Below are 25,826 nucleotides of genomic sequence, written 5' to 3'. Positions count from 1 at the left end.
TTCTCCTGGAAGCGACCCAGGCCTGCCTGCTTGGGCTGCATGAGCTCACGCAGCTGAGAGACATGCCAGGCCTCCACCTGAGTCTACCTGTGGTGAGCTACATACGGCCTCCCTGCTGGCACCTGGGAGTATAAGAGGGCTAGCAAGGACTGCTCGTGCATTCTTCCTAATTTTTAGGTTTTCCCTCTTCTCCTTCATGTTGAACTATCAATTATGACTCTTGGTTGACAATATACAATTAAAAAATCTTAAATATACATCAATGGAGATAAAATAATATGCTGAACTCCCATGTGCCCATCACTTGGCTTCAACGCCATCAACTGAAAGGGCGCGGCATCCTGGCTGGCCCTACCCACCGTCCTTTCCTGAATGTTCTGAAGCACGTCTTAGGTATCACATTGTGTCATCTGTAAACACTTAAGTGTTTATCTCTAAAAAATAAGGTCTCTTTTATGAAAACATGACCACATACCACTACCACACCTAAAAAAATGAACAATTACAATTATTGTTTTTTTTTTGGCTGCGCTGCACCGCATGTGGGATCTTAGTCCCCTAACCAGGGATCGAACCTGCGCCCCCTGCATTGGAAGCAAAGAGTCTTAACCACTGGACTGCCAGGGAAGTCTCAACAATTATTCTTTAATAACATAAAATATTCAGTTCATGTAAAATTTCTAATTGTTTCATGATTATTAATTTTTCAAATTTTAACTTTCAAACTTTCATTTGCAAATAGAGCCCTATAAGGTCCAGACCCTGCACCTGGTGGTGGATCTCCTGAATCCCCTTTTATCTCTAGGTCCCTCCTGATCTCTTTCCCTGGTGATTTATGTGTTGAAAAAATGGATCACTTTTGACTCTATTTTTGTCAGTGTTTTGAATGGCTGTTTCCATTCTCCTGTGAATGGAATGACAGAAAAGCGTTTCAGAGTTGTGCCTAAAACCACAGCGAAAGGACGGCGAGTGAGGCTTCGCAGGCTTCTCCTAGGAGAACACACGCCGCGGGTGGCCGGGGACTCAGCCCAGAGGCTGCCAGCTTCCTGGCCTGGCAGGGCTGAGCCCCTCCTTAGAGTGTCCCTAAAGGACACTTTCTGTCCTGCAAAGGTGAAGCCTAACAGCGGATGGGAAAGGGCCGCCCAACAATGTGACAATGAAGGTGCGAAAAGCGAGGTCCACGGGAGCTTGCGGGCTTAACGGCCACCCCCACAGTCATCCTTGGCCGCATGGCCAAGGTCCCTTGATTTGTCAGACGGTGACGTGGAGTCTCGTGCCCCCCACTGCGGACACAGGAAGCACGCACCAGGCTCACCGCCCAGGGACCCAGGTCCAGAAATCTTCCCAGCAGGTCCAGGGCTCTCAGCCGGTGCACTTGGCTCAGCAGCACCTGGAAGGGAGAAGAGGCGGTGTCACCGCAACACCCCTTGCCCCGCAACACGGAGCCAGGATGAGCATCCCCAGGGGCTGTTCTCCCAGGTCAGCAGGTGCCCCTTTCTCTATGGCTTATGCTTTACACAGGCTGGGAATGCTCCATTTCTTCATGAACAGGTAAACTATGTGTACGCTGTAGGAACTAATAGAACAGACACTTTATAACCTCATTTAAGAAAATATCCACTGATGACACTGGTCTATCCACTTCCAGACACTGTTCTCTATGTACAACGTCCCGTTTGTTCTAAATTCGATAAGATACTATTGTGTTTCTCATCTCCTTTCTGACTAAATGATACACGCTCACTCTCACTCCACATAGCTAGATACGTCTGACCATTATGGCTGCCAACGGCAGCACTGAACTTTTCTGTAAATGTGCATAATTCATTTAAACAATCTCCCCATTGCTAGATACTTAAATTATTATCAAATTTTTGCTATTGTAAACAATGCTGTGATAAAAATTCTACCAGGTAGATCTCTGCACATTTACGTTTTTTTCCCCTTCCCCTAGGATAAACTTGAGAAGTAAAATTACAGGGTCAGAGCATACACACTTATATCACCAGATTGCCCTCCAGCTGAACCAACTTGCCCACCAAGCCTTGGCTGAATACCGGGCACCAGGACATGTTTGCTCTGGTGCTCACGGGCTACTTGGCCTTGGGAAAATAACTTCTCTGAACCTTAATTTCCTAATTCATAACACAAGACCCACCCACAAGAGTTCTATTAAATATCAAATTAAAAGCTACCAGCAAAATATTAGCCCACGTTACACTATTATTTCCCAACATGATAGGTAATAATAAAATGCTCTTTTAATCTGAATTTCTTTGATTACAAGTGAGGTTAAATATTTTTTCATAGGTTAATAGGCTATTTCTCTAGTAAACTGGCCATGCATGTCCTTATTTTCCTACTTAAATGTCTGGCTTTTTCTTTTTGATATGAAAGGATTCTTTGTAAATTAAAAACAGCGACCTCTGCCACGTATTTTTTTCTTTCTTCCTGTGTTATATCAAAGCTTTAAACTTTAATGGAGTCATTTATATTGAGTTTTCCCTCACGATGTTTACCCAGAGGTCACATGAACAGAACACTTACTGTGTGCGGGTGCGGTGCTGGGTGCAACTGGGAACAGCAGGGCCCCTCCCATCACCACCTGGCCCAGACACAGACATTCCGCAGCCACACTGCAATAACCATCGAACAGACAACTGGGGGCCACTCCCTACTCTGGGGGTCTGAAAGCTCTCCCTCCCAGTGGGTGACATGTGGGGTTCCTAGGTTCCAGGCAGAGGGGCTGGGAAAGTGTGGGCCTTCCCCAAGGAAGGGCAGGTGGCCAGTCTAATGGGGGAGGCTCCAGAACCAGCCAGACCTGCAGACCAAGCTAAGGGCTTCAGCTTTTCCTAAGAAGAGCAGCAGAGGGACCCATCCAATGTGCTTGCTGAGGGCAATAGGCTGGCAGGAAGATGGATGGAGGGGTGGGATGGGTGGACTTGACCGTGGCCATGACCGATGGGGAGAAACAGACTCCAAGACAGCTGGCGGGCATGACCGACAAAGCCTGCTGGAGGAGGGGGAATAGGGGTCAGGGAAAGGAGCCGCTGAAAGAGAAGATTTGGAATGAGGCAAGAGGAAAGAACAGATGGACGGACCAGCCAGCCTGGGGTGGTCTGCAAGGGAGAAGCTGGGTAGAGAGACCAGCGAGGGAGGTGGGAGAGAAGGCGGGGAGGTTTTAACTGTGTACCTGCTCCCGGGAGGTGAGGATCAGTAGTGGGACTCGTGAAGAGGACCCTCTGGCTGCAGGGATGTGGACCGTGGTGTCGGGACTGAACAGGGGTGAGGAAATGGCGCAGCCAGAGCAGTGGTTCAAGGGGCTACCCTCTGAGGGGTGAATACGGGTTGGCGGGAGGAGGGTGGGGAGCAGGGAGGGTCAGCAGGTGGGGGACAGAGGAGGTGGCAGGAGATGCTGGAGGGAGTGGAAAGTGGGGAGGGTCCCGGCAGCACGAGGCTCCTGAGGAGGGGTTCCCGGGTGGAGGGGGGAGGCTGGGGAGCTTCCCCAGGTGGACGCGCGGCCCATGGCTGCAGAGGAGGCGAGAGCGTGTGTTCCCAGCCTGCGGACAGCCCAGGGGTCAGGGAAGTGGAGGTGGCTGGGTTCAGCTGCTGGAATGTCATTTCCCACTGGTTTGGAGCCTGTTTCCACATCGCTATTTCGAGACGGATGATCGAGTGGTTCATTTTATGTTTGGAGAAGTTGAGGTTCTCCAAACAAGAAGCTGGGAGAGGTTATGTGGGGCTGCTCACAGGGGCCTATCTGAACGGGCCCTGATCCCTTTCCCATGTTTAACTCATGGGTTATCTCGTGCCACTGCAGCGGAAAGACAGATCTGGAGGGCAAGGTTAGATGGCTGAAAGGCATGGGCTTTGGAGTCAAGCTGACGTGACTATCTCACTTCCTCACAGTGTGGCTTAAATCACAACCTCTGGACACTTCAGTTTCCTCATCAAGAAGAGGAGAGATAACATGTGACTTGGGCTTATTTTCAGAATCAAATGAGATGCAGCCTGTCTGGTACAACGCGGTCTGGTATGAGGGGTGTGATGAATGTTAGTCTCGGTGTCAGCATCCAGCTACAGGATGTCTCCATCTCTCAGAAGCGATTTGATTGACTATTTATTTATTTATTGCCGTGCTGTGTGGCTTGTGAGATCTTAGTTCCACCACCAGGGATTGAACCTGGGCCCTGGCAGTGAAAGCGCCAAGTCCTAACCACTGGACCACCAAGGAATTCCCTATTTTTTAAACATCTTTATTGGGGTATAATTGCTTTACAATGGTGCGTTAGTTTCTGCTTTATAACAAAGTGAATCAGTTATAAAGATACATAGGTTCCCATATCTCTTCCCTCTTGCGTCTCCCTCCCTCCCACCCTCCCTATCCCACCCTTCTAGGTGGTCACAAGCCACCAAGCTGATCTCCCTGTGCTATGCGGCTGCTTCCCACTAGCTATCGATTTTACGTTTGGTAGTGTATATATGTCCATGCCACTGTCTCACTTTGTCACAGCTTCCCTTTCCCCCTCCCCATATCCTCAAGTCCATTCTCTAGTAGGTCTGTGTCTTTATTCCCGTCTTACCCCTAGGTTCTTCTTGACCTTTTTTTTTTTTTCCCTTAGATTCCATATATATGTGTTAGCATACGGTATTTGTTTTTCCCTATTTGTTTTTAAAGAAAACGGAACTGCCGGAGGTTCAAGTCTCTAGAGATCCAGGGCGAGCAGAACCTTCCATTTACTAGGTTTGTGAAAGCAGGTGTAATTCCTCAAAAATCAAAGACATCAAACACATCTAACACTTGTAAAGATTCTATTTACTGACTCCCTTTGTTATTTAAAACACTGTCAACGTGAATAAAGCTCTGTGTTTTCAAGTAAATAGCAGAGCACTTTGCAGTGGAAGAAATGGCAACTTGGGCCAAGAAACCTAACCACGCGTAGTTCGCATTGTTTGTTTCTCATGTGCACTGACCAGCAGTAAGAGGTCTCCATTACAACGTTATTTACAGATGGCAAAAGTAAAAGGGAAACCATCACCATCACTACTGCAATGCGATCTTTCCTGACTCTGTTGTCCGTGTTGACGAAACACACATTAAAGCATCAACAGACAGCCCACTTGTCTCAGAGACTCAAGACCCTCAGCAATGCAGGGTTTTGTGCTGTGGGTATTGATGTTTCACTGGAAAATAAACAGCATCAATAACAAGTCCTAGGGAAAATGTCAAGTACTGGTTTTTCTAAACGTTACTGCTTCCTGTGATTCCTTCTGTTGATTTACATTTTAAAAATATTGAGGCCCAACATAAATTAAAATTACTTTTTTAAAAAAGGACTGGCTTTTGTTTGTTTGTATTTGTACTTAAAAAAAAAAAAAATTCCTGTTTCAGTGTGCCTCAGGCCCCGGGGAAATTACAGAGATAAACGTTGGTGAACTAAATGAGTTACTGGGATTTCTTTCTGTCTGTGGCAACGCAAACTGAAGATTAATAATGGAGATACAAATACCCAAACTAAACAGAGCTGCTAGGGCAACAACCTTTCATTTGCTTTGTGCACAAAAACGCACTCAGGCTTCTGCGCTGAGACTGCTGGATAGAGCCGCTTCTTAAAATCCAGATTCTCAAGCTCCAGTCCTGGCCTGGTGGACCCAGGAATCTGATGATCAGAGATTCTGGAGCCACCGATGAATATAATATGTGTAATAATAACATCCCAGTTATTATCCTGATGCCATCTAATAATAATCCTGTACTTTGAGACCAAAAATTCTATTTGTAAATAAAATGATGGCATGAAAGCAAACAGGGTTTCCTAATGAAATGCCCACACTGACTTGTAGTATCTGTATAAAGGTACTAACATGGAATCCTGTAAAATTTCTCTCTTCCCTCTCTTTTTCCACAACATTGATTCCTCCTTCTCTGCCTGGGGCTTCTTTGCACATGGGCCACTGAGGGAGTGCAGACAGTAATGCTGAGTCCAGGCAGGGCCACCAGACCAGGAGACCACGGGGCCAGGCCTTGCAGTGTGGCAGGGCTCAAGAATCTTCCTTCCCGTCCTTTCTGTTGATTTGTATTTTTAAAAGGTGAAAAAGGACATCAGGACTGGTCAGGAAAAGCGTACGTTCACGCTTACATCTACACGAGAGGCTGCAGATCAGCCCGAGGAGACAGTTCATTTTACCCCAATGATCCTCAGTTAATGCCTCTGAGTTTTCGGAGGGAGAAAACGCTCTCTGGCAGTGGAAAAAGTAGCAGGGATTGGAAAAGCTGTGACGTCTCTGTATTAAAATTCTTTTTCCCTTCAGCAACACTTCCTGACTCGCCAAGGCACTGGGGATAATTTATGGATAATGGGGCCCAGGTTCTGGTAAAATAACTGAATTAATGAGAAAGAAGCCAACACCGCAGGCTACCGCAAATGAAGCAAGCTCTCCTTTGCATTGTGTTGGGTTTTCTTGTTAAGTACAGGTTCCTGCACTGATCCAGGTGGGACACAGCCCAGACAGATCCCCCATCAGAATGATGAGGAACCTATGGTTTCGTTCGTCTGAAAGATCGCACAGAAGATGCCCCTTTCTTTTCTTTCAGAGTCATTCCCTCATTTTGGCATCAGGAAGTTGGGTCTTCTCTTTCCCTGAGGGCGTGTGGGTTGTAAATGGGACATTAAAGAAAAAGTCAATAGGAGGCCATTTACAACAGGATTGTTTGCCAGGCAGGATTCAGTGCTGGGCATTGTGCCCCTGCTTGGAAAGGACCAATTTTATCTATCACATTATTGAAATAATAGGAAGGTCAGTGGAGGCTGGCCACAGTCTCCTCTCATGAAAATTCGGATGACCCTAGGAGCTGGGGAGCACAGCAACCAACTGGTTACTGCTGTCCCATAGCCCCGTCAGCCTTCCACTCGCTGCATGAGAACTCGTGGGCTCCTGCCAAATGGCGAGTTTTCTTTGTTGTGTTATCGTTGCTTTTCATTTTGTTTTGTTTTGAAAATTTGTTTATTGCTCACCTTGCAAACTCAAGATAGTCAAACTAATCTAGAAACACACATGAGGAATACTAATAATTTCTGCATTCTTTTCACAATGTCAGAAAATAAGCAGTCATAAGACAGAAAAAGCACCAAAATATCTCCAGGGAAGGATCCTGACCAACACCCTGTGCCCACGTAATTATCAAGCCACGAGGACAAGGCTGTGTGGTGGCATTTCCACAACTGCACAAACTGCTCTCACTGCTCTGCTGCCTGGGTCCCGGCACACAGTCCTGAGCCAGATGAGACCTCAGTTCTGTCGTAGGCACCTTCCCAGCCCACCATGCGGTCAGCACAGAGCAGGAGAGCAGACCATGCAGGGAGGGGGCCCGCCACGCTCCAGGTGGGACAGGGATCAGCATTCACCTATTTTTCAAACTGTCCTTGGCGGCGGGAGCCGCTCAGAGAGCGCGTTGGGCCCAGTGAAGATGAATGGTACTTCTGTGAGACGTGGTCAGCAGCATGGTGAGAAAGTGGGGCCCTCCTGGGGGGAGGCAAGGCCTCGTCCTCAGGCAGGTGAGGCAAAGCAACCTAATCAGCTTGCTGAGGGGAAGGTGATGGTCTTCCCAGCCAGCTCTCAGAATTTAAGACCCCACTTCCTAACTGGACATGCAGCCCCTCCTGCTGCGGGCACGGCCCTTCCCACAACCGTCCACAGTTCTCACCCAAGTCCAACTGCCTCATCCCCACTGCACACAATCTCTTCCAGGGCCTAAAGTGAATTATTAGGCCTTGGTGTCTACACTGACAGTGGTTTTACATCTCATTTGACACTGTCTCAGAGCAAAACAGCTTTGCTTATGTCATGACCTGGTCCCTACACCTGCCCCATAAATATACATTAACTGAAACAAAAGTTCTGTGAAAACTTCCTAAACTTCCTGCCTGTGACGAAGTTTGGTATTTTGCCATCTCATTACCCAAAACTTAGCTGGGTGAGACCCACAGAACTGATCTCCCAAACCACTCGTGGGGCACCAGGTGCCGCGTGAGCACTGACACAGGCCACACGGGTGACTGCGCTTGACGGCACAGCCAGAGAGTGCAACAGCCCACAGCTACCGCGGGGCACAGCCCCCTGGAAGTGAGCAACCCACAGGTGCTGGGAGCGGTGCCACGACCTACGTGTGTAATTTGCTCAGGCTCTCCCATTTTCTCTGCAGTTGATTTGCATCTCATGTCCTTCCAAAGAGAAGGGGCACTGATGCCAGAGCCGTGCTGGAACGGAGCTTGCTGGCAGCAGCAATGGGGGGAGAGGGGAGGGCAGCTGACGACAGCCCAGATCAGTGTTTAATTGGGGGGGGAGAGGCTTCAGTGACTTCACCAGGCGAGCCCAGGAGACAAGGAGGCATTAACTCCAAAGCAGGAGGGCTGTCACACACCAGCACACTCAGCCCCAATAAACTAGTTCCCTCCTGGGCGGCTGCAGGGTTTTCTAGCTCCTTCATCAATCTGGCTCACCTGGAGACACTCACCTGTAAGACAATGGGAAGCTGCTCAGGTGGGTTCCTGTTCTCCACGCCCATCGTGAGCCACACCTGGAAGGCGGTCAGCTGCTCAGCAAAGAAGGGGCTGTGCTGTGGGACGAGCAGAGGGTTAGTCAGGGGCTCTCCTTCTTCACCCGGCTCTGCCTTTACACGCCACCCCCACCATCGATTCAGCCGTGTGTCTTTGTGAGGCCCTGACTCCACTCGGCCACCACCATCCAGGCGAGGGGACACAGGGCTGGGCCATACCAGAGGAGGTGGTGAGACATGGTCAGACCAGGACGTTTCATACGGCAGAGCCAGAGGCTGCAAGGACAGACTGGGTGTGGGTAAGAGAGGGTTGCAGTAAGGTTAATGCCGGGGCTTGGGCCTAAACACCCGGAAGCGGGGTCCCAAGACCTGAGGCAGGAAGACTGAAAGAGGAGCACGTTTGGGAGGAGCACGTGGGGAACTCAGCTTGGACACACTGAGTTTAAGGTGCCTACTGGACACCCGACCGAGACATCTGGGGGATGATGGCCCACGTGAGCCCGCAGTCCAGGAGACGGGTCTGGGCTGGAGAGACAGATCTAGTTTAAAGTTAAGTGAGAAACAGAGGGGACCCTGGGCTGAGCCCTGGAGCCCCCCAAGAGCGAGAGGCCAAGGAGGTGGAGACACAAGGGTAAGGCCAGCAGAGGGGGATCAGGAGTGGGTGGTGGCCAGGTTGCCAGGGAGGAGTGTTTTAGGGGGAGGACATGGTCGGCACCTTCCATGACTGTACAGGGTCAGGCAGGACCAAGGTCCAGAGCAGATGGTGACAAGGAGGGCCCTGGAGACCATTAAGGATGTAACAGGAGGGCCCTGGTAGTGGGCAGAAGCACAACCGGACTGGGTTCAAACAGAAGAAAAGATGATTCAGAGGCTCAAGAATAGACAGTTCTTTGCAGGAATCTGGCTGCAAAGGGGAAGGAGAGACATGGGGAGGTGGGGGCGGGAAAGCGGATGGGGTCACGTGACTAGGAATTTCTTTTTAAAGGTGGGAGAATAAGGGCGTATTTGTAAGAGGGGGAAACTGCTGATGAAGGAGGGAGGTGCTGGGCTAGGGCCTTGGCGAGTGGACGCCTGGCGCACAGGTTGGGGGTAGCACTGCTGGGAGCAGGAGATGCAACACAGCTGGGCCAGGATGCAGGACAAAGGCCAATGTGGCAGGACTTACAGAGGATCCCTCTATCGCTCCTGTCTCTCAGCGAGGTGGGAAAAGGAGGTGCTGTGGATGGAGGGAAGAGCGAGCGGAGAGGCGACGGGAAGGAAGGAGATGCGTCCGGGCAGCCTGCCAGGCAGCGTTTAAGGCACCTGGAGGGTCGTGACCGCAGCAGGTCACAGTGGGCTTCCCCAGCTTGGCAGTGGGGGTGCGGAGGGTGGCTTGTCCTTGCGCAGGCACTGCGGAGGGGATGCCTTTAGTGGAGATGACGAGGACGAGGGAAACTGCAGAAGTAGCGGCTCAGGTAGGAGGGGGCCCAGGCTGTCAGAAGGAGGTCCGGGAACTGAGAGACCAAGCAGTAGGACTGCTGGGTTTCCTGTCTTACATAGGCATTTCCACTTAATACCCAGCTCTGCTGTCCCTGAGCTCCAGACAGAAAGAATTCCAAATCTCTGCCTCCAGCCCACTCCTCTCTGTCCCACTCTGTCTCCCCAGGGGGAAAGCGGGTGTTTGTGTAAGGAAGGGTGGGTGGGAAGGCAGGGATGCGGGCTGCAACCCCAGGTTCCTGCACGTGTGGAAGTGTGCGCATAGAGGACTTCAAACCGTGGGCACGGCTCCAGCAGAGCTGTGAGCCAGACCAGGTGTGTTCCCACCGCACCCTCCACAGAGGGGCCTGGTGGTCAGAGCCATGGTGCGTGCCCTTGTAAAGAAGTCAGTGTTGCATGAGAATTCGGCAGAGGACTTTCACACTTAGGAATGCGTGTTCTTGCAAAGTCAGTGTACGTGAAGTTAATCAAATTTGGAGGGCAACTTGGGGATTGGGATGGAGCCCCCAAAGTGATTTTCCTGTTTTTAAGTGTGAGTTATTCACAAATTGGTTTAAAAACAATAATCTTGTTAAATGCTCCCTCCCCAGCTGTACTGAGTGAGGGGGACCTTCAGTCTGGGAGGGGAAGTCAGGAAACTCAGATAATTCCACCTCCCCCCATTTCCTTCACTTAGTTTTGCCTTATGGATGCAAACACGCTGCTCATTGCTGAAGAAGCCGCTCAGTCCCGAATGACAAACATTCCTGATCTTTTCACCTAAAGCTGACAAAGAGGGAAAAGCCTTTGCCCATCGAAGTATGCTGTGAGGTTTGTCATGCTTCTTAAAGCCACGGGGAAGATGACAGATCAGATCAGCACCCCACCATAAGTGTGGTTCAGCATTTTAAGTAACACTTCACAGAACAGCTCAAGAGTTGCCCCATGAGTGCCTGAGATTATTCACAGAGTTGATGTTTTGGGCCAAATCTTCATGATTACCTCCCGGAAATACCGTGTAGATTCTTGAGGGGGAAGAAGCAGAACCCAGGATGAGTGTTCTGGAGGAGAGCTCACAGATTGTGGGCAGAGGCTCTGAGTCATGTGGCCATGTGGCCTGGGCCTCCTGGGACGATTCTGATGCCAGGTGGTCAACCCTGTGGTTAGCCCATGTGTCAGACGGGCTGGGGGGTCTGAAAACAGGCGCCAAGCGCGAAGGACTAAGAGCAGAAAGGCCAGCTCTGAGCACAAAGAGCCACGCCTGACCCTGGGGCCAATCCACCGTGACTTGTGAGGTCACTGTGGGGAGGGAGGAGAGCTAGTTCATCTCAACACACTCCTACTCTGCTCACCTGCCATCCCCAGTCCAAACACACTTATGTTGGCTGATTCACAGTAAGTGAGGACTTCTTAAACGGATACCAAAAGCCCTAACCATAAAAGAAAAACCACTGGTAAACTGGATATGGTAAAACAAGAAACTTCTGTTCATCAAGTAAAAACATTAAAAAAGTGAAAATCAAGTCTGCAGAATGAAGATATTCACAATGTGTGACAAAGGACTTGTATTCAGAATATAAATAGAACCACTACAAATCGATAAGAAACATAACGCAAAAGAAGAAGGATCACATGGCTTGAACAGGCGATTTATAAAAGAGGATATTCAAAAAGCCAATAAAAACACGAAACAGGGCTCAACTCTATTAACCATCGGGGAAATACAAGATAAATCTCAATGAATACCTTTACATAATGAACCAGAATAGCCAAAATGAAAAAACAAAAGGTGGAAAACATCCAGTATTGATGAGGACATGGGACAACTAAAACTCTCATACATCGTGGGAAGGACTGGAAATTGACTCACAGCCACTTTGGAAAACTGTCCGGCAGTTTGTACTGAAACTGAAAATATGCACACCTGGTGACCAGAAATCCCACTCCTCGTGTGCACACCTGACATTAACACACCAGAGCACGAGGAATTCGCGGTACCTGGCCACACCCACCCACTCGCCTCAAGCACAAAATTTAAGGGGGCACCAAAAAACATAGTAATTCAGATTAAAAAAACCTTAATGCAATATTTAAGAAAATAAAAATTAATATAAAAATCTATAATGAACAAAATATCAAAATTTCATAGAAAGACAGGTCCAGCATGACTGATTTCTCCTTCTGTCTCAGGCTCCAGCGTCTCGGCTGGGCAGTGGCCAGCACAGTTCGTGAGGTCCATGGGATAGACCATGACCTTTGGGGTTTCCACACTGTGATAGGAGTGAGCTGCAAGTGAATGGAGCAAACTTGGCATTGAGTGGAGGCAGCCAGACACAAGGATTCTATTTACCCAAGTACCAACCCCTCAGGGCAGCACACACCCTGGCGGAGGTGGTGGCCAGAGCAGGAGGGGCATCGGGGACCGCTGATGTTCTAAGTGGGTGCTGGTTACGCGAGTGTGCTCAACTTGTAAATTCACCAAGCTGCACGTTACGATGCCTGCAATCTTCTATGTGTATGTTATGCTTCCAAAAGAATGAAAACTAAATAAAACAGCTAGCGTGTGGCCTCCACCAGGTATCCCTCCCAGTGACAATTTGGTGAGATTATTCCCAGAGGCAGAATCCTGAATCTAGTAGATGAGAAATGAAGCTGAAGACGCTTGAAAGGAGGCCTGGCACTGGAGGGAGGGGTGAGGACAGAACCGTGGGGCTTTATCTGAGAGGTGTGCAGCTCTGACCCCTTGACGGTACAAAGGAAAACCAGGCACACAGCACAAAAAAGCATGAGTTGAACGAGGTTCCCGAACACATGTTTGTGGTGACAGGCCCTGTCCCTGTGGAGGTGGAGCGTGTGAGGAGCTGGAGGCCAGGACTGTTCCCCACGGAGACTTGTCCCTGCCTCAGGGTTTAGGGTCTCCCAGGCAATGCCAAACATATAGGCGAGAGCCAAGTGAAGGCCCTGCCGGCGCCCACTTCAGGGTTCAAGACGCAAGGCTGGCTTCGACTCCCTTGTAAGTGCGTTAAAGGAAAGGTGGGTGGAGAGCGGCGAGCTGCTGGAGCAGGCACCGCAAGTGCTGGTGGAGAACCCAGCAGTGGGCACACGGGTGCTCGATGCAGAGTTCTTCCAACTTTGCTGTAGGTTTGAAAATGTTCATAATAAAATGGGAAAAAAATTCAAGCAATGAAGGAGGAAAGATAAGATAGAGAGGGAGGGCCTCATAGCCCAGTTACCCCAGTCTCGGGGGGAATCGAAATCACCTGAGTTAACACACATGCATACAACCCTCCCCCTCCGTCACAGACATACACGCACGTATACACATGTACACGGACACACACCCCACAGAGAACACACACACTCATACCCCATAGATATACGCAGGCACACAAATATATATGCACATACACCCCCCACAGAAATACATATGTGTACACACACACACACACACACACACGCACCCAGGCCCCTGACTCAGTAAGGTTGAAAGCTTCCCTTTCAATCTTACTGATGTGATGTGCACTGAAAGTTAAAAACCTCTGCAGTGAGACTTGGGTGCCTCTGGCTGCAGTCAGGGCTTTGTGAATACACCAAGGGCCAGGAACCCTTGTGTCCAGCATGTACCACGTACCAGGCTCTGTCCTCCAGTCCTCACGTGCTCCTTGAATTGGATACAACTATAGTTCCCGTTTTAAAACAAGGAAACTGAGGCACTGGGGGGCTAAGCTGCCCACTGTGGTCTCTCCAATGGCGCCCAGAGACGACGGTGTGGGGAGAAAAGGCCAGTGACTCCGATCTCCAAGCCCCACCCTCCAACCCGTCCCCTCAGTGGACAGCTTGGAGCCACCTGCTTCCTCCCGGCTCCCCCCACCACTCCCCCAGTCCTGAACACCTGCCCGGTCCCTTGGAGGGTCAGATGGGGGATCTAATTGTGCTCTAACTTGATGGGTGGCTTTTCTCTTTTCTCAATGGTTACTTGAGGGAAGGGACCGGGTCTCACCCACGTGCACCCAGACGTGGTGTCTGACGCACAGCAAACGCTCATCAAATGAACAAATCTTGAATGAAAACAGGAGGGGCTGTATGTGCAGGGGATGCAACAGGGGGTTCTTGGTGAGCTGATGTAACGACCCCCGGCGGGGTGGGGGGAGAGTCGATTTGCCTGCCTCAGGAGCCACAAGTGAAACGACATTAACTCGAGGATGACCAGACCACCACCTAGGAAAGTACACGGGGACCAGACATCCCCTCAGGGCCAAGCCTCAGCCTTAGAGGCTTCACCTGGCCACTGGGCAGCAGGGCCGCAAGTCGAGAGCATCCGTTCGTGGTAAAAAGGCTGAGAACCTGGGATCAGGGAGTGCACGTCAAGAAAAGCAGACCTATGACAGCAACACTGCAGAGAAGACGTTTTTAAGAGCTGACCATTTCATAATCTAACTTTAACCCCTGGTTGGTGCAATCTTTTAAGCTTCTGGATAATGCATGTTCTCCCAGGTGGGTGAGGGCTGTCTCTGACACCCGACCAGGGGCTCTGCAGACCAGGTGGCCAGAGAAGCAGCTGCCGCAGTGGACCACGCAGGGTGCCCTGGGAGGACTCACCCGAAATGCCGTGCCTTCTTCGATGATGGTCGGCAGCTGGGAGAGACAAATGTCGACAGCCAGGTCCCAGGCCTGCCTGGGGAGAGCAGAGAGGAACCCAAAAAGCATTACTGACGGGCTCACCCAGAAGGACCCAACAGCAGAGCAGCCTGTGGGTGGCTGAGTCGGGGCAGAGCCGCTGGTGAAGGGCACAGGAGGTGAGGAACTCTCAGCTAGCTAAAGCCATTTTGTTTATGACAGTTTTTCTCTTCAAATTGAAAGGAGAAAAAGCTCAGAAAAAATAAAGAGACTTGTCCACTTTCTAATGCAGTTTCTTCCCCCAACTTGAGCCCACCTAGCGCGGCAGCCTGCCCATGCTGATGGCAGCTGGGGTACTGGGTGACCGGACCATGGCAGCATCACACACAAACCTGCCATGAAAAGCCATGGTCAGGCCAAGGCGCTTCACCAGAGACGGGCCAGGTGGGGCTGGGAGAAAGGGTCCGCCTCGGCCCACCCACTGCCAGGCCCCTGCACCCCTCTGTGGGTGGTCGGCACCTGTGCCCAACACAAACCACTTGGGACAAGACAGGTGGTGCTCTGTATGCTGGGGATGCAGCAGCCTCTTTGATGAGTAGTCCTGGCCACCTTCTCCAACTTCTTGTGGCGCCGGACCCAGCTCCGCACGCTTACAAGATGTGCAAGACAAGGTGGTGCCGACTGGGTCATGGTGTCACCTTCCCAGGGTCAGTTTCACCACCTGTGAGGCAGGCTAAAGATAGCGTCTCCCACACAGGGTCCCATGAAGGCCTCGGAGGGTGGCTGACACGGAGGGACACACACAGAGGCCTACTATTTCCTGGCAACGTTTAACACCGATTCTAAACTGGACACAAACGATCCTCTTACTTTCTCTGTGGTCCCAGATTCAAGTGCGGATTCCCAAGGATATAACGATTTGCTAACTCTGACCCCCCTTTCTTTTAGAAACGTGCTCCTCGTGGAAAGAAAGTGATGGTCAGAACAAGGGGTTTAGTTTCTGGTATTGCAATCTCTTCCCAGCGCAATTTCCTGACACACTCAAGGATTCCATGTTAGGTTTATTTAGACTAATAACTGCCTGTTTGTGTGCAAGAGGCACCTATTCATGGGTCTTAATAAAGGATCAAAACAAGAATGAAAAATGAAAACATGCAGAAAAACAGTAAAAATGTAAGATGAACAAAAGAGTAGAGAACTCGTTTTCATTTTTCAAATATGTGGAATATATTTCTTTTTTCCCAGACTGGCCCCTTCTGCACAAGCACGCCCTTCCCCCACCAATCTAATTAAGAGGCAATCAGGAGATAATCAAAAGTTCCTCAAAGTGCGGGCAATAAATAGCTCCCATATGCTCAGTAAGTGCCCAGACTGCAGGCAAAATGGTTATTCTGCAGCATTGAGGGAGACACTTACTCTCTGTTAAGGCAGAAGTCAAGTCAGTTATTGCAATTAAGCTCTATAAAGATTCCTTGAACTTAATCAAATAAAAAGTTTTAACTTCAAGAGTTAGAAGAAAGTGTGTACCAGTTGGGGGGAGGTGATGTGGGCAGAGGGGGTCCAGGGCAGCTGATGGTCTTGCTACAGCTGCTACACAGTGGGCACCCCAAAACTGCACCTTCTGTAAAGCTGGCTTCTGTGCCCTCTTTCAGAACCATCTCCTCAAAATCACGAGGCAAGAAGAATTCTAACCCATTAAAGACGTCCCTACTGGGGTGTCCTAGACAGAGTATCAGAGGAACTAGGCTGCCCTAGCGAGACCTACTGGGGCGGCCTCAGTCCTTTCCAAGGAGTGAAACAAAACCTGACGCAGCTGCAGCGGGGCCTGGGCGCAAATCTTCTGAGTGTGGCCCGTTGGGCCTGCCGGCTCCCCAGGGCTGGCCCCCAACCTGGGTCCACTCACTCAGTGGGGTTGAGTCCCCACCAGCCGCACTCTTCTGTGCCAGAAAAGCAGCTCAGAGGAGACTGCTGGCTTGAAAGGAAGCCCCGGAGGAGGGATCCGCCTGTTGTCACCGGGACCAAGGCAGGGCCATGACTGGAGGGGCACAGCTGTCTAATTGAGAGGGGACAAGGGACTCCGTTCAAGGCACCGAGGAGGACAGGAGGAAAGCAGAGGACGTGGGAGAACACCTAAGATCTACTGGACACCGAGTGGCCAAACAGACTGCCAGCCAGCAGTGAGGCTGCGGCAAGCCCCAGGCTGAGGCCGGCAGAGAGCAGCAGGCTGGCACCGGGCTAGCCGGCCTCCCTCTGGGGCCTGTGGTCATTGATTCTCTACAAAAGGAAAGGGTCAGGTTGGGGACCTCAGAGTTCCCATCAAGCCCTAGATCACATGGCAGCCTTTTCAGCAGCACAACGGTACCCTCTGCTGAGCATTTACTCAAGTTGGTTAGAAGTGGCTACATTTTCTAGGGTAAAATCAAAACAAACTTGGAGTCTTAATTTGGGATTCTCACTAAGGGAAAGTGGGAAAGCAAGTCCTGTAAAACCTTGAGCCATGGAACCCAGGCGAGCATGGAACTTGGGAGGTGTCCGCGTTCACACTTCCCACAGCCCCTGTGACCAGCCGCACAGGCTGCGCCCCCAGGGAGGGAGGATCCCGGGCCTCCCCACCCCGAGGCGCAGACCAGCCGGGCTCTGAGCCGTGGGCTGCCGATGAATCACGGCCTGGAGAACGTGCCATCCAGGCAAGAGCTCGGGTTTTCAGGAAACAGGCCTAAGATGGCAGGCACCCAAGGAGTGGGCTGGGAGGACAGCCTTCCAAGAGCGCCCAGCTCCATCTGCACCGATCAGTCAGCCAGCCAGGCTCGCTCGATGGGAAGGAACGCACAGGTTATTACCATGGAGAAATGCAAGGTTTCAGGACCTGCTGAAATTGAAAGTGAAGGCAAACGGCTCCCTGGTGGCTTTGCATCAAAAATTAAACAGAAGCCGGGTGCTGAGCATTTCATCATTGGCACCCCTGCCTGAAGCAAAGTGTGAATGTGTATGACTTTGTGTTTTAACCTCAATTTTTGTTAGGCTTTGTTCCCTTCCTCCCCCTGCTGAAAATTCAACCTCTCCATCACCACCCAAGGAATATAGTAACTAGATGGCAAATTATTTATTCCAAATGCTCTTTCCGACTACCTTGGCTGTGCACTCCCTGGGGACGTACAAACTTTCGTCTATTTACGAGGAGGGAGAAAGAGCTATGGGCATTGTTGTTGAGTGTTTCAGCACCCGAAGGAGCTCTGCTGAAAGTCCACGGCAATGCTTCACTGGCAAGGAGCCCATGCGGCGCCTCAGACCTCAGGGGCAGCTGGCAAACCTGAGTGCAGGCGAGCATGACCTTCCAGGTTTCCGCGCCTCACATTCTCCTGCCTTTGCATCTGAGCCCACTGCCTGTTCCCTCCGCTCTCCCACCTCCCCTAAGGCCAGGACTTTGAGCAGGACACCTGCCACCCAGGACAGAGACCACATCCCCAGCCTCCCAAGACCAGGCACCACACACGGCTGCGGGGAAGAGCAGAGATCCGTGTCCCTCCTGTGAGCCACTCAGCCACACAGGAAAGAGGAACAAATCCCCATTTGTAAAGCCATTGGATCTGGTGTTACCAACTGATATTCCAACCACTACCTCTAACTATCCCCAGAGGAGGAGGGAAAACATGTGGCAGTCTTTCCATCTTAACCAAGTCAGTGGCCCTCAACGTGGCTGCATGCCCTATACAGCTGCCTGACCCAGTGTTTACACCAAGTATTTCCGGTCTCTGACTTGGCATGAGACAATTCTGCATGATGTCATAAAGAAATAAACGTTGTCACTCACCCTGAGTGGTTTTCTCCTCCCTAGATCTACAACACGGTAGCACGGTCCAATCAGAGGGCCATGTTAAATGTGGCAGCTGGACACAATACCAGGACCCCACATGGTCCGACCCTGAGTCTGTGTCTGCAGTGACACGAGGAGGATTGGGTGTGCAAGGGCGTGACGCCCACCTGGAAACGCACAATGTGCCCAGGCTGGGTCGCCAGTGCTTGATACTCAATAAATACTCAGGCATGATTTCATGCCTTTTTAGAACGGCTTTTTATGTTCTTTACAAGGCCTCCCAATGCCCTGTGCATAGTGAGTATGCAACTACTTGTTAAATTAAATTATCCCTGCAACTGTTGTTTCAGTAACAATCCCATTTGGTTTGCTGTACGTTTGCTGTACAGTAACAAATATGGGACGAGTCTAATGCATGTGAATGATTTCCAACTCAGGATTTTAATGAGCTCTTTCTACAACATTTAAAAAATACCAAATGAGATCAAGTGCAGGTACTAAACCTCAGGGAATTCTACTAGTTACATTTTTTTTCATGCAAAGAAGCACACAATGATTCTTCTGTCTCCAGCTTTGCATTTTTGACAAGGGAGACTTCAACCTGAATAACTTAATTTTAAAAAATATCTTTTAGTGTTTCAAAGGCTTAAAACATCTACACGTAGATTTTTAATTACAAAAGTAATATCTACCAACTTTTTTAATTTATTTATTTTTTTGCGGTACGCGGGCCTCTCACTGCTGTGGCCTCTCCCGTTGCAGAGCACAGGCTCCGGACGCGCAGGCTCAGCGGCTACGGCTCACGGGCCCAGCCACTCCGCGGCATGTGGGATCTTCCTGGACCAGGGTGCGAACCCGTGTCCCCTGCATCGGCAGGCGGACTCTCAACCACTGCGCCACCAGGGAAGCCCTCTACCAACTTTTAAAAGGGAGCATTCTCATTCCAATCCTCCTGTCCTGGTATTAGCACCATTAGCATCTTGTTATAATTTTATCCAGCCCTTTTCCCATGCATAATATAGAGGTAATTATACTGCTGATACAGTCTGGTGTTCTGTTTTTGTCATTTAACATATATTTTGTATAATAATAAATAATCTTCACAAAGTTTTAAGATGGCTTACATTTTTTCAAATATATGTATCTCAATTACATCCCCATTCTGTTAGGTACTGGGATTCTCCCCGGTTTCCCCTTTTATAGCTAATATTCTGACAAACGGCATTCTTTTTCAAAGCCTCTCTGACTGTCTCACCAGTCCCGTTCCTTGGTTCTTCCTCAGCAACCTGCTTAGTCCCTCTCCTGAGCTGGAATGGGTGGATGCAAAGTGGACAGGGCAGCAGGGGCTGGAGTGACGCGGGAGATGTCAGGGTCCAACAATGCCGGCTGGGAATGTGCTGGTCCAGGCTGGGTCAGGGGTCAGGCCGCCTCCCTGTCCAGGGTTGTGATCCCCAGAGCCCTCCCTCACAGCATCCTAATGCTGACCCCCACCTCTGAGTCCGCTTCCCACAGAACCCAACGTGCAACAACCAGGATTCGCCTAAAAGGGAGCGGAGAGGGTATCAGGCCACAGACAGTGAGTTTTGCAGGATGGAGGACCATGCAGGCTGAGGGACTAGATTGTACTCAAGTCTTCAGGGTGCATATCAGCTGCAGAGGGGCCCTGGAATGCGCAGGGAGGTTGGAACCAGGGAAGTAGAAAGACCCCAAGGGTGCATGTATGACTGCTAGCAATTCCATGTGCCCCGGGATACCCGGGAGGCTTTCCACATGTTCATCTGGGCCTCTGTGGGTTGCTGTGTTAGCTCACGTTTCTCTGTACAACAAATAAATACAAATGAGGATTTGCTTTATGAGATTCATGGAGAGCTAAACTTGCAGGCAAGAGGGCCATATTCCTAGTTTTAGAGTAGGGCATGGAAAGGTATCAGTAACAGAGACGGGAGGGATTATGAGACACTGCTGTTAGACTTTGGACCTTATATTAAACAGCACTTATACAAATCCCAGAATTCAGAAATGTTCTAAGAGGCCAATACTAGAGAAGGATCTATGGCATGATGAAGAGAGACAGGTGTGACTGTTCCGCACCAGCCATCTCTGCGTGCTTCCTCCCTGGGTCCCCTTCTCCTCCTGTCATCTTCCCTGTCTGTTCTGTCTGCTCTCTGCTCAGGCTGTGCTCCTTACTCTCTTCTCCGGGACAACACGTTGTTTTTTACTCTTTGTAGCTGAGCACATCCAGAGAAACATGCACAAGAAGGAAGACTGTCCCACGGACTTGTTGGTGGGGTGGGCAGATGGAGGGAAGGACTAAAAGCTCGCTAAAAGCTGGCGCCTCGCGTCCACCCTGTATTTCTTCCTCCTGGGGGGAACTGCTTGGCCAGTGGCCCCAGTCACCCAGGAGGCCATTCACACTGGGCAGCTGGTGTGATGCCCATTTCCTGTGGCTTAACTAGTTTTCCATCCATGACTAGTCGCAGCACTGACCCTGTTCAGCTCTTTTTTCTTTCCTTTTTAATAATAAATGTTTTATAAAAACCTGGTTCAGAAAAAATAGAATTTAAGGCATCACTTTACTTAAAGGATAAGGCTGTTTTAGGATCTCCTTCTTCAGAAATGTGGGTTTTCTTTCTAATTACTTATCCTAAGCATTAGAGAGGCTTTTCAACCCCACCTCCCCAGTTCTAATCTTCATGGAGTGAAGGAAACTGCGTCTGCTGTCCTGCCAGTCTGTTCACACAGGATCTAAACTGCTGCACAGAGACTCTTCGTGCGGTCTACTCCTATTTCTCTGTTTCTCCAGTTTATTCCATAAGCTCTTCCAAAGGGTATGGATGAGGCATGTTTTAACTTGATTTCTGATTATAGTCTGGTGCTTGGCCAGCAAAGTGCATCTTGATTTATCTCACAGATAAGAATGTTAACTCCTGATTTTCCTTGAGTGGATGAGAGCAGGTGAGTTTACCACCTCCTTCTTAGTTCTCTGGGTTTACAGAGTCGGGGGAAAGTGGTCATGCACATATTAAAAAAAAAAAAAAATCACTACTCTTTTTAAGTATTTTGTATTAGGATTTCTCTCTGGATGTGACTAAGACACATTTTCCTTTGTTACTGCCCCATTTTAGTACTTCCTCACATTCTGCTTGTGTCACAAAAGCAAGGAAACAGGAAGAAACCAAACACCTTCAGATATAATGTCTAGATTCAAAACAATTTCCATTATTACTGCTGTTATCATACTGTACTTACTACTAGCAGTAGTGTAAAGAGCAGTAATCCAGTTTTTTTTTTTTTAATATTTATTTATCTATTTGGCCATGCCGGGTCTTAGTTTGGAATCTTCGTTGCAGCATGTGGGATCTTCAGTTACGGCATGTGGGCTCTTAGTTGCAGCATGCGGGATCTAGTTCCCTGACCAGGGATTGAACCCAGGCCCCCTGCATTGGAAGCATAGAGTCTTAACCATTGGACCACCAGGGAAGTCCCAGTAATCCAGTTTTGAAGGAAATTTATAATCAACATACAAGTATCATAAAGATCACACTCGTGCGTGTGTGTGTGTGACAGCATGTGTATATGTGTGCAATAAGCATGCAAATTAAGTGGTCACGAACCCAACAGTTTTAATTCTCTGGAGCAATCTTGGATACACTTCATGAATTCAGCTGGCATCTTCTTTCCTCAATACAAATCCCTACAGAGTCAGAAACTCACCCGCAGGCCCTCTCCGCCCCGAGCTATGAACTGCAGGGCCTCTGTAGGCACTGGTCCCGCTCAGCCCTGGATGACCCTTAGAGGCACCTGCACTTCTGCAGGGGACTTAGGCAGAGCTGAGGGTCGACCTTGTTAACTCGTGTACACCACTCAGGCCTCCACGTTTGGAGCCCCGTCTTCCTATTTTGTTCAAATAATTCCCTTACACTTGGACTATCGCAGAAACGGGAAAACCATGCTCCTTAGAGAATCTGATGCTGGTCTGGGGAGAGACACTTACCACATGGCGTGCATGTACGTGGGGGGCAGGCGTGGGCTGCTGACGGGGGTGCAGTTATATGACCTCATGATCCTTTCCGCCAATAAAAAATTTCGAAACAGACTAGCCACCAATAGGTCCTGTCTGAAGAGCTTTTGGAAGAGATCTGAGGGCAGAGAAAAGATAAAAAGGTGACTTCATTGACTCACGTCCAGCATTTAAAGCCAAATATACAAATTTACTATCCTTCTACCAGAAGTTGCAACAAGCAGGTTGGAACTGACATGCACATTCTCCACTGGCAGCACCTACATGACACACGTAATGTGAACAAACAGCAGAACCCAACCAACTGGTCACAGAAAAACATAAACGTGTCTTATACTATAGTAGTAATTTGGGTTTTAAGAAATATGGATGGTGTGTGACTCTGAAGGCAGATGAGCCCTGAGTCTGCCCCGAAAACACTAAGGACCCGAGCAGATACCACTCTGAACTAGCCCTGCAGCACTGCTCTCGACCTGATGCGCGATTCACTTCATCCTCTCAGAACCTTTGGGGTCCCTGCCTTCTCCCGCCCACATCCTCAGGTTTCTTCACTGAGGGGAACTCAGTCCTCCCATTTGACTTCTCTCACATCCCAGCGCCAGAGTCTCCTGACTCCGGGGCAGCAGCCTTCCCACCAGTCCACAGCTGGGCAGCCTCACCCCGAGGAAGCACGTTCCATGCAATGGTGTCCGTGATGGCCGTGAAGATCCAGTTCAGCTCGCCCAGGGGGGTCCTCCTGTCGTTCAGCCGCCCGGGAATCCTAGGAAACACAAAACAGTCACGGAGATGGAAACAGGTGACAGAGGCAGGAGGAGGTGGGAAGAGAAGGGGTGAGGGGACGACGACGCGTCAGAAGGGGCTTGGGGGGCGACTTGGCCATGCCAGGAGGACCTCCTTGCCTTGCTGTGATCTTTGAGACTCCTGTACGTCTAACCTCACATCTTAAAACTCAGCCTCCACTTCACTTTCTTCCCTTCCCCATCTGCACAGGAGCAGCGGGTGGGCCCCTCTGGCACCCCCGTGACAGCAGGCACAGAGCTCTGCCGACCAGGCAGGCCCCCGGGGCCCTGGAGCCCCCCACAGCCTTGCTCTCAGCCTCCAAGTGGACGGGCCCCACACCCTAATCAAGACACTCCTGTCAGGCAGGACACGGGTCACCTCCCAGAAGCTGAGGGCAATGGGAAGACCTCTGTGGGCCCAGCTCTTCACCACACAATCATTCACCTGTTCAACATCAAAACAGACCTAGTCAGGCCTAGATTCCACCTCTTAAATTCACACGTAGTCCTGGGCGCAGCATCGCTGGACTGAAAATGCCAGCGGTGAGGATGTGAGAGGTGGGCCAGCAGCATCACAGGCCTCCCAGTGGGGCGTGTGAGGGCAGCTGGGCTTGCTTCCCCGCCCCCTGTGGGGAAATTCGAGCACAGGAAGAAAAAACACAACAGACAACTGGGCGACACTCTTTTGAGTGGTGCTCCATTTGTGGCCACTCACATACGACGCCTTTGGGTGTATCAGCTGGCACAATCCTTCTGGAAAGGACAGACACATGAAGGACAGAAAACATCTGTATCCTTTCCTCAGTTAAGTCTGCTCCCAAGAATCAATCTTGAACCAGAAACGAAGAATGTGGAAACAAGGTATGTTTTGCAGTGTTTTATTTATAACAGTGAAAAGTCAGAAACTACCTATGTGACCAATAATAGAGAAATGATTAATTATGGAACAACCACAATGAAATAACTACAAGCTATTAAACTGTTGTTTATGAATATTTTAATGATATGGGGAAAAGACTGCTTTGTAACATTAAGTAAAGAAGTGGGACAAATATCGTGCCGTCATAATTACACAGAACACATACAAGGAGAGCCGATCAGGAGGAAAGCCCCGCAGTGAGGCAGTGGCGACACTCTCCTTGTCTTCACATCTGCACGCAGTCAGCATTGGATGCCACTCCTCTGCCCACTCACCTGCCTCTCGCCCTGACAGCTGGTGGTGACAGGACAGTGTTCTTGGAAGAAGGAGGGTCTGCTGAGGTCTATTTCCAAACCTGGACCAAGTGCATCATGGGTGTGTGCAGTGCCCCTTAAGTCAGGTGAAGCAACACAGCCCCAGCTGGCTCCTTGGGGTTTGGCCCTTGGGAAAGGCCGCTGCGTCCCCAGCAGTGAGGAGCTGCCCTGCTGCCGGCACTGTGGCCAAGCCGTCGGAGGGAACAGAGGCCACTCCTTGTCAGGTGGAGGTCAGTGTGCATTTAGGTGTGTTTATTAAATCCTCATCTTGTGACAATCGCTGGCAGATAAATGCAAAACTAAGACTCCCACTATGATCTCCTGAAAATTCTACTGATGTCTTTCACTAAAGCTCATCATGAAACCACAAACCAAGCCATCTGCCCGACTGATTTCAGACAGACCTGGGAACCATTCAAAGTGATCAATCAACCAATCATTGCAAGACCCATCTGCATTCGGCAGCCTGGGATGACAAAGGTGGAAGTGAGTACCACTTCCCTCCCTTTTCATGTCATTTAGAATTAAGTCACTTCAAAAAAAAATAAAGAAAGAAGTAAGTCACTTCAGAAACTACTTGTTTCCGTTTTCCTTTCTGTAATTGATCCTAAGGACGTCAAAACCCAACCCGCTCTGGAAGCTGTCTGGGTCAGCGATGCAGGGCCACGAAGAAAGGCACAGCACAGAGTGTCAAGCCCAGGACACATTTCATTACACAAGTTTCTTTCACCTACCCCTCCCCCCAATTTCATTAATAATCAAGGTGGTTCTTTTAAAATTTAAACCCACAGTGTTAATCAAGGACTAACTTTTATGTGAAAAGCACAAAAGGCTATAGTTTAGGAACAGATCATGGAACTGGGAGATGAGAAAAACGAACTCTAGTCCCAGCAGTGCATGTCTGGGTAACTTCTGGTGTCTTGTTTCTCTGCTCTGAGTCACCCAGGTTAACCTCATATGCAAAATGGAGATCAAAATAAAGTGGATAGCACTTCCAAAGGAGATGCAGCAGAGAGCCAGCAGACACTTCCTTGGAAAATGCATGCCACCTCCTCAAACTCCTCATCACCGCTGTCTGCCGTTGGATTTATTCTCACCTCCTCCGACATCTGGGTTCACCCACAGCTTCCAGCACTGCCCACTGTGTGGAGCCTGACTGCAGCAACGGCGACTCTGCTTCTGGATCTTACAAGATGACCCAACCTGCCTTCACCCCTTGCTTGCTGTCTTCACAGCTCAAATTTAACATGTCTAAAATCAAGCTCATCCTCATTACTGCCATCTTCTTCTCCCCTGTAGCATGTGTCCTCACTCCAAGAGTCCCCGTGGATTCTCTTCCATCAGAGCTCG

At 49.8% G+C, this 25,826-nt stretch overlaps 1 protein-coding gene across 6 annotated transcripts in view; it reads right to left on the bottom strand.

Moving 5' to 3' along the window:
- The window catches only part of RPTOR (regulatory associated protein of MTOR complex 1), a 346,981-nt gene that overhangs the window by 75,802 nt on the left and 245,353 nt on the right, over positions 1-25,826 (bottom strand). For 5 of the 6 annotated variants that reach the window (XM_049701469.1, XM_033438696.2, XM_049701471.1 and 2 more), the window contains exons 8-12: positions 23,124-23,224; positions 22,438-22,582; positions 14,612-14,687; positions 8,516-8,617; positions 1,307-1,390 (exon numbers count right to left, since the gene is read on the bottom strand). In XM_049701469.1, coding sequence (XP_049557426.1) covers positions 1,307-1,390; positions 8,516-8,617; positions 14,612-14,687; positions 22,438-22,582; positions 23,124-23,224 — 508 coding nt within the window. The remainder of the gene's footprint in view (positions 1-1,306; positions 1,391-8,515; positions 8,618-14,611; positions 14,688-22,437; positions 22,583-23,123; positions 23,225-25,826) is intronic. The other variant, XM_049701472.1, reaches the window with a different exon arrangement.

This window comes from Orcinus orca, chromosome 19 (genome assembly GCF_937001465.1).
Source record: "Orcinus orca chromosome 19, mOrcOrc1.1, whole genome shotgun sequence".
NCBI classification, from domain to species: domain Eukaryota; kingdom Metazoa; phylum Chordata; class Mammalia; order Artiodactyla; family Delphinidae; genus Orcinus; species Orcinus orca.
This window is presented reverse-complemented; position numbering and strand designations above follow the sequence as displayed.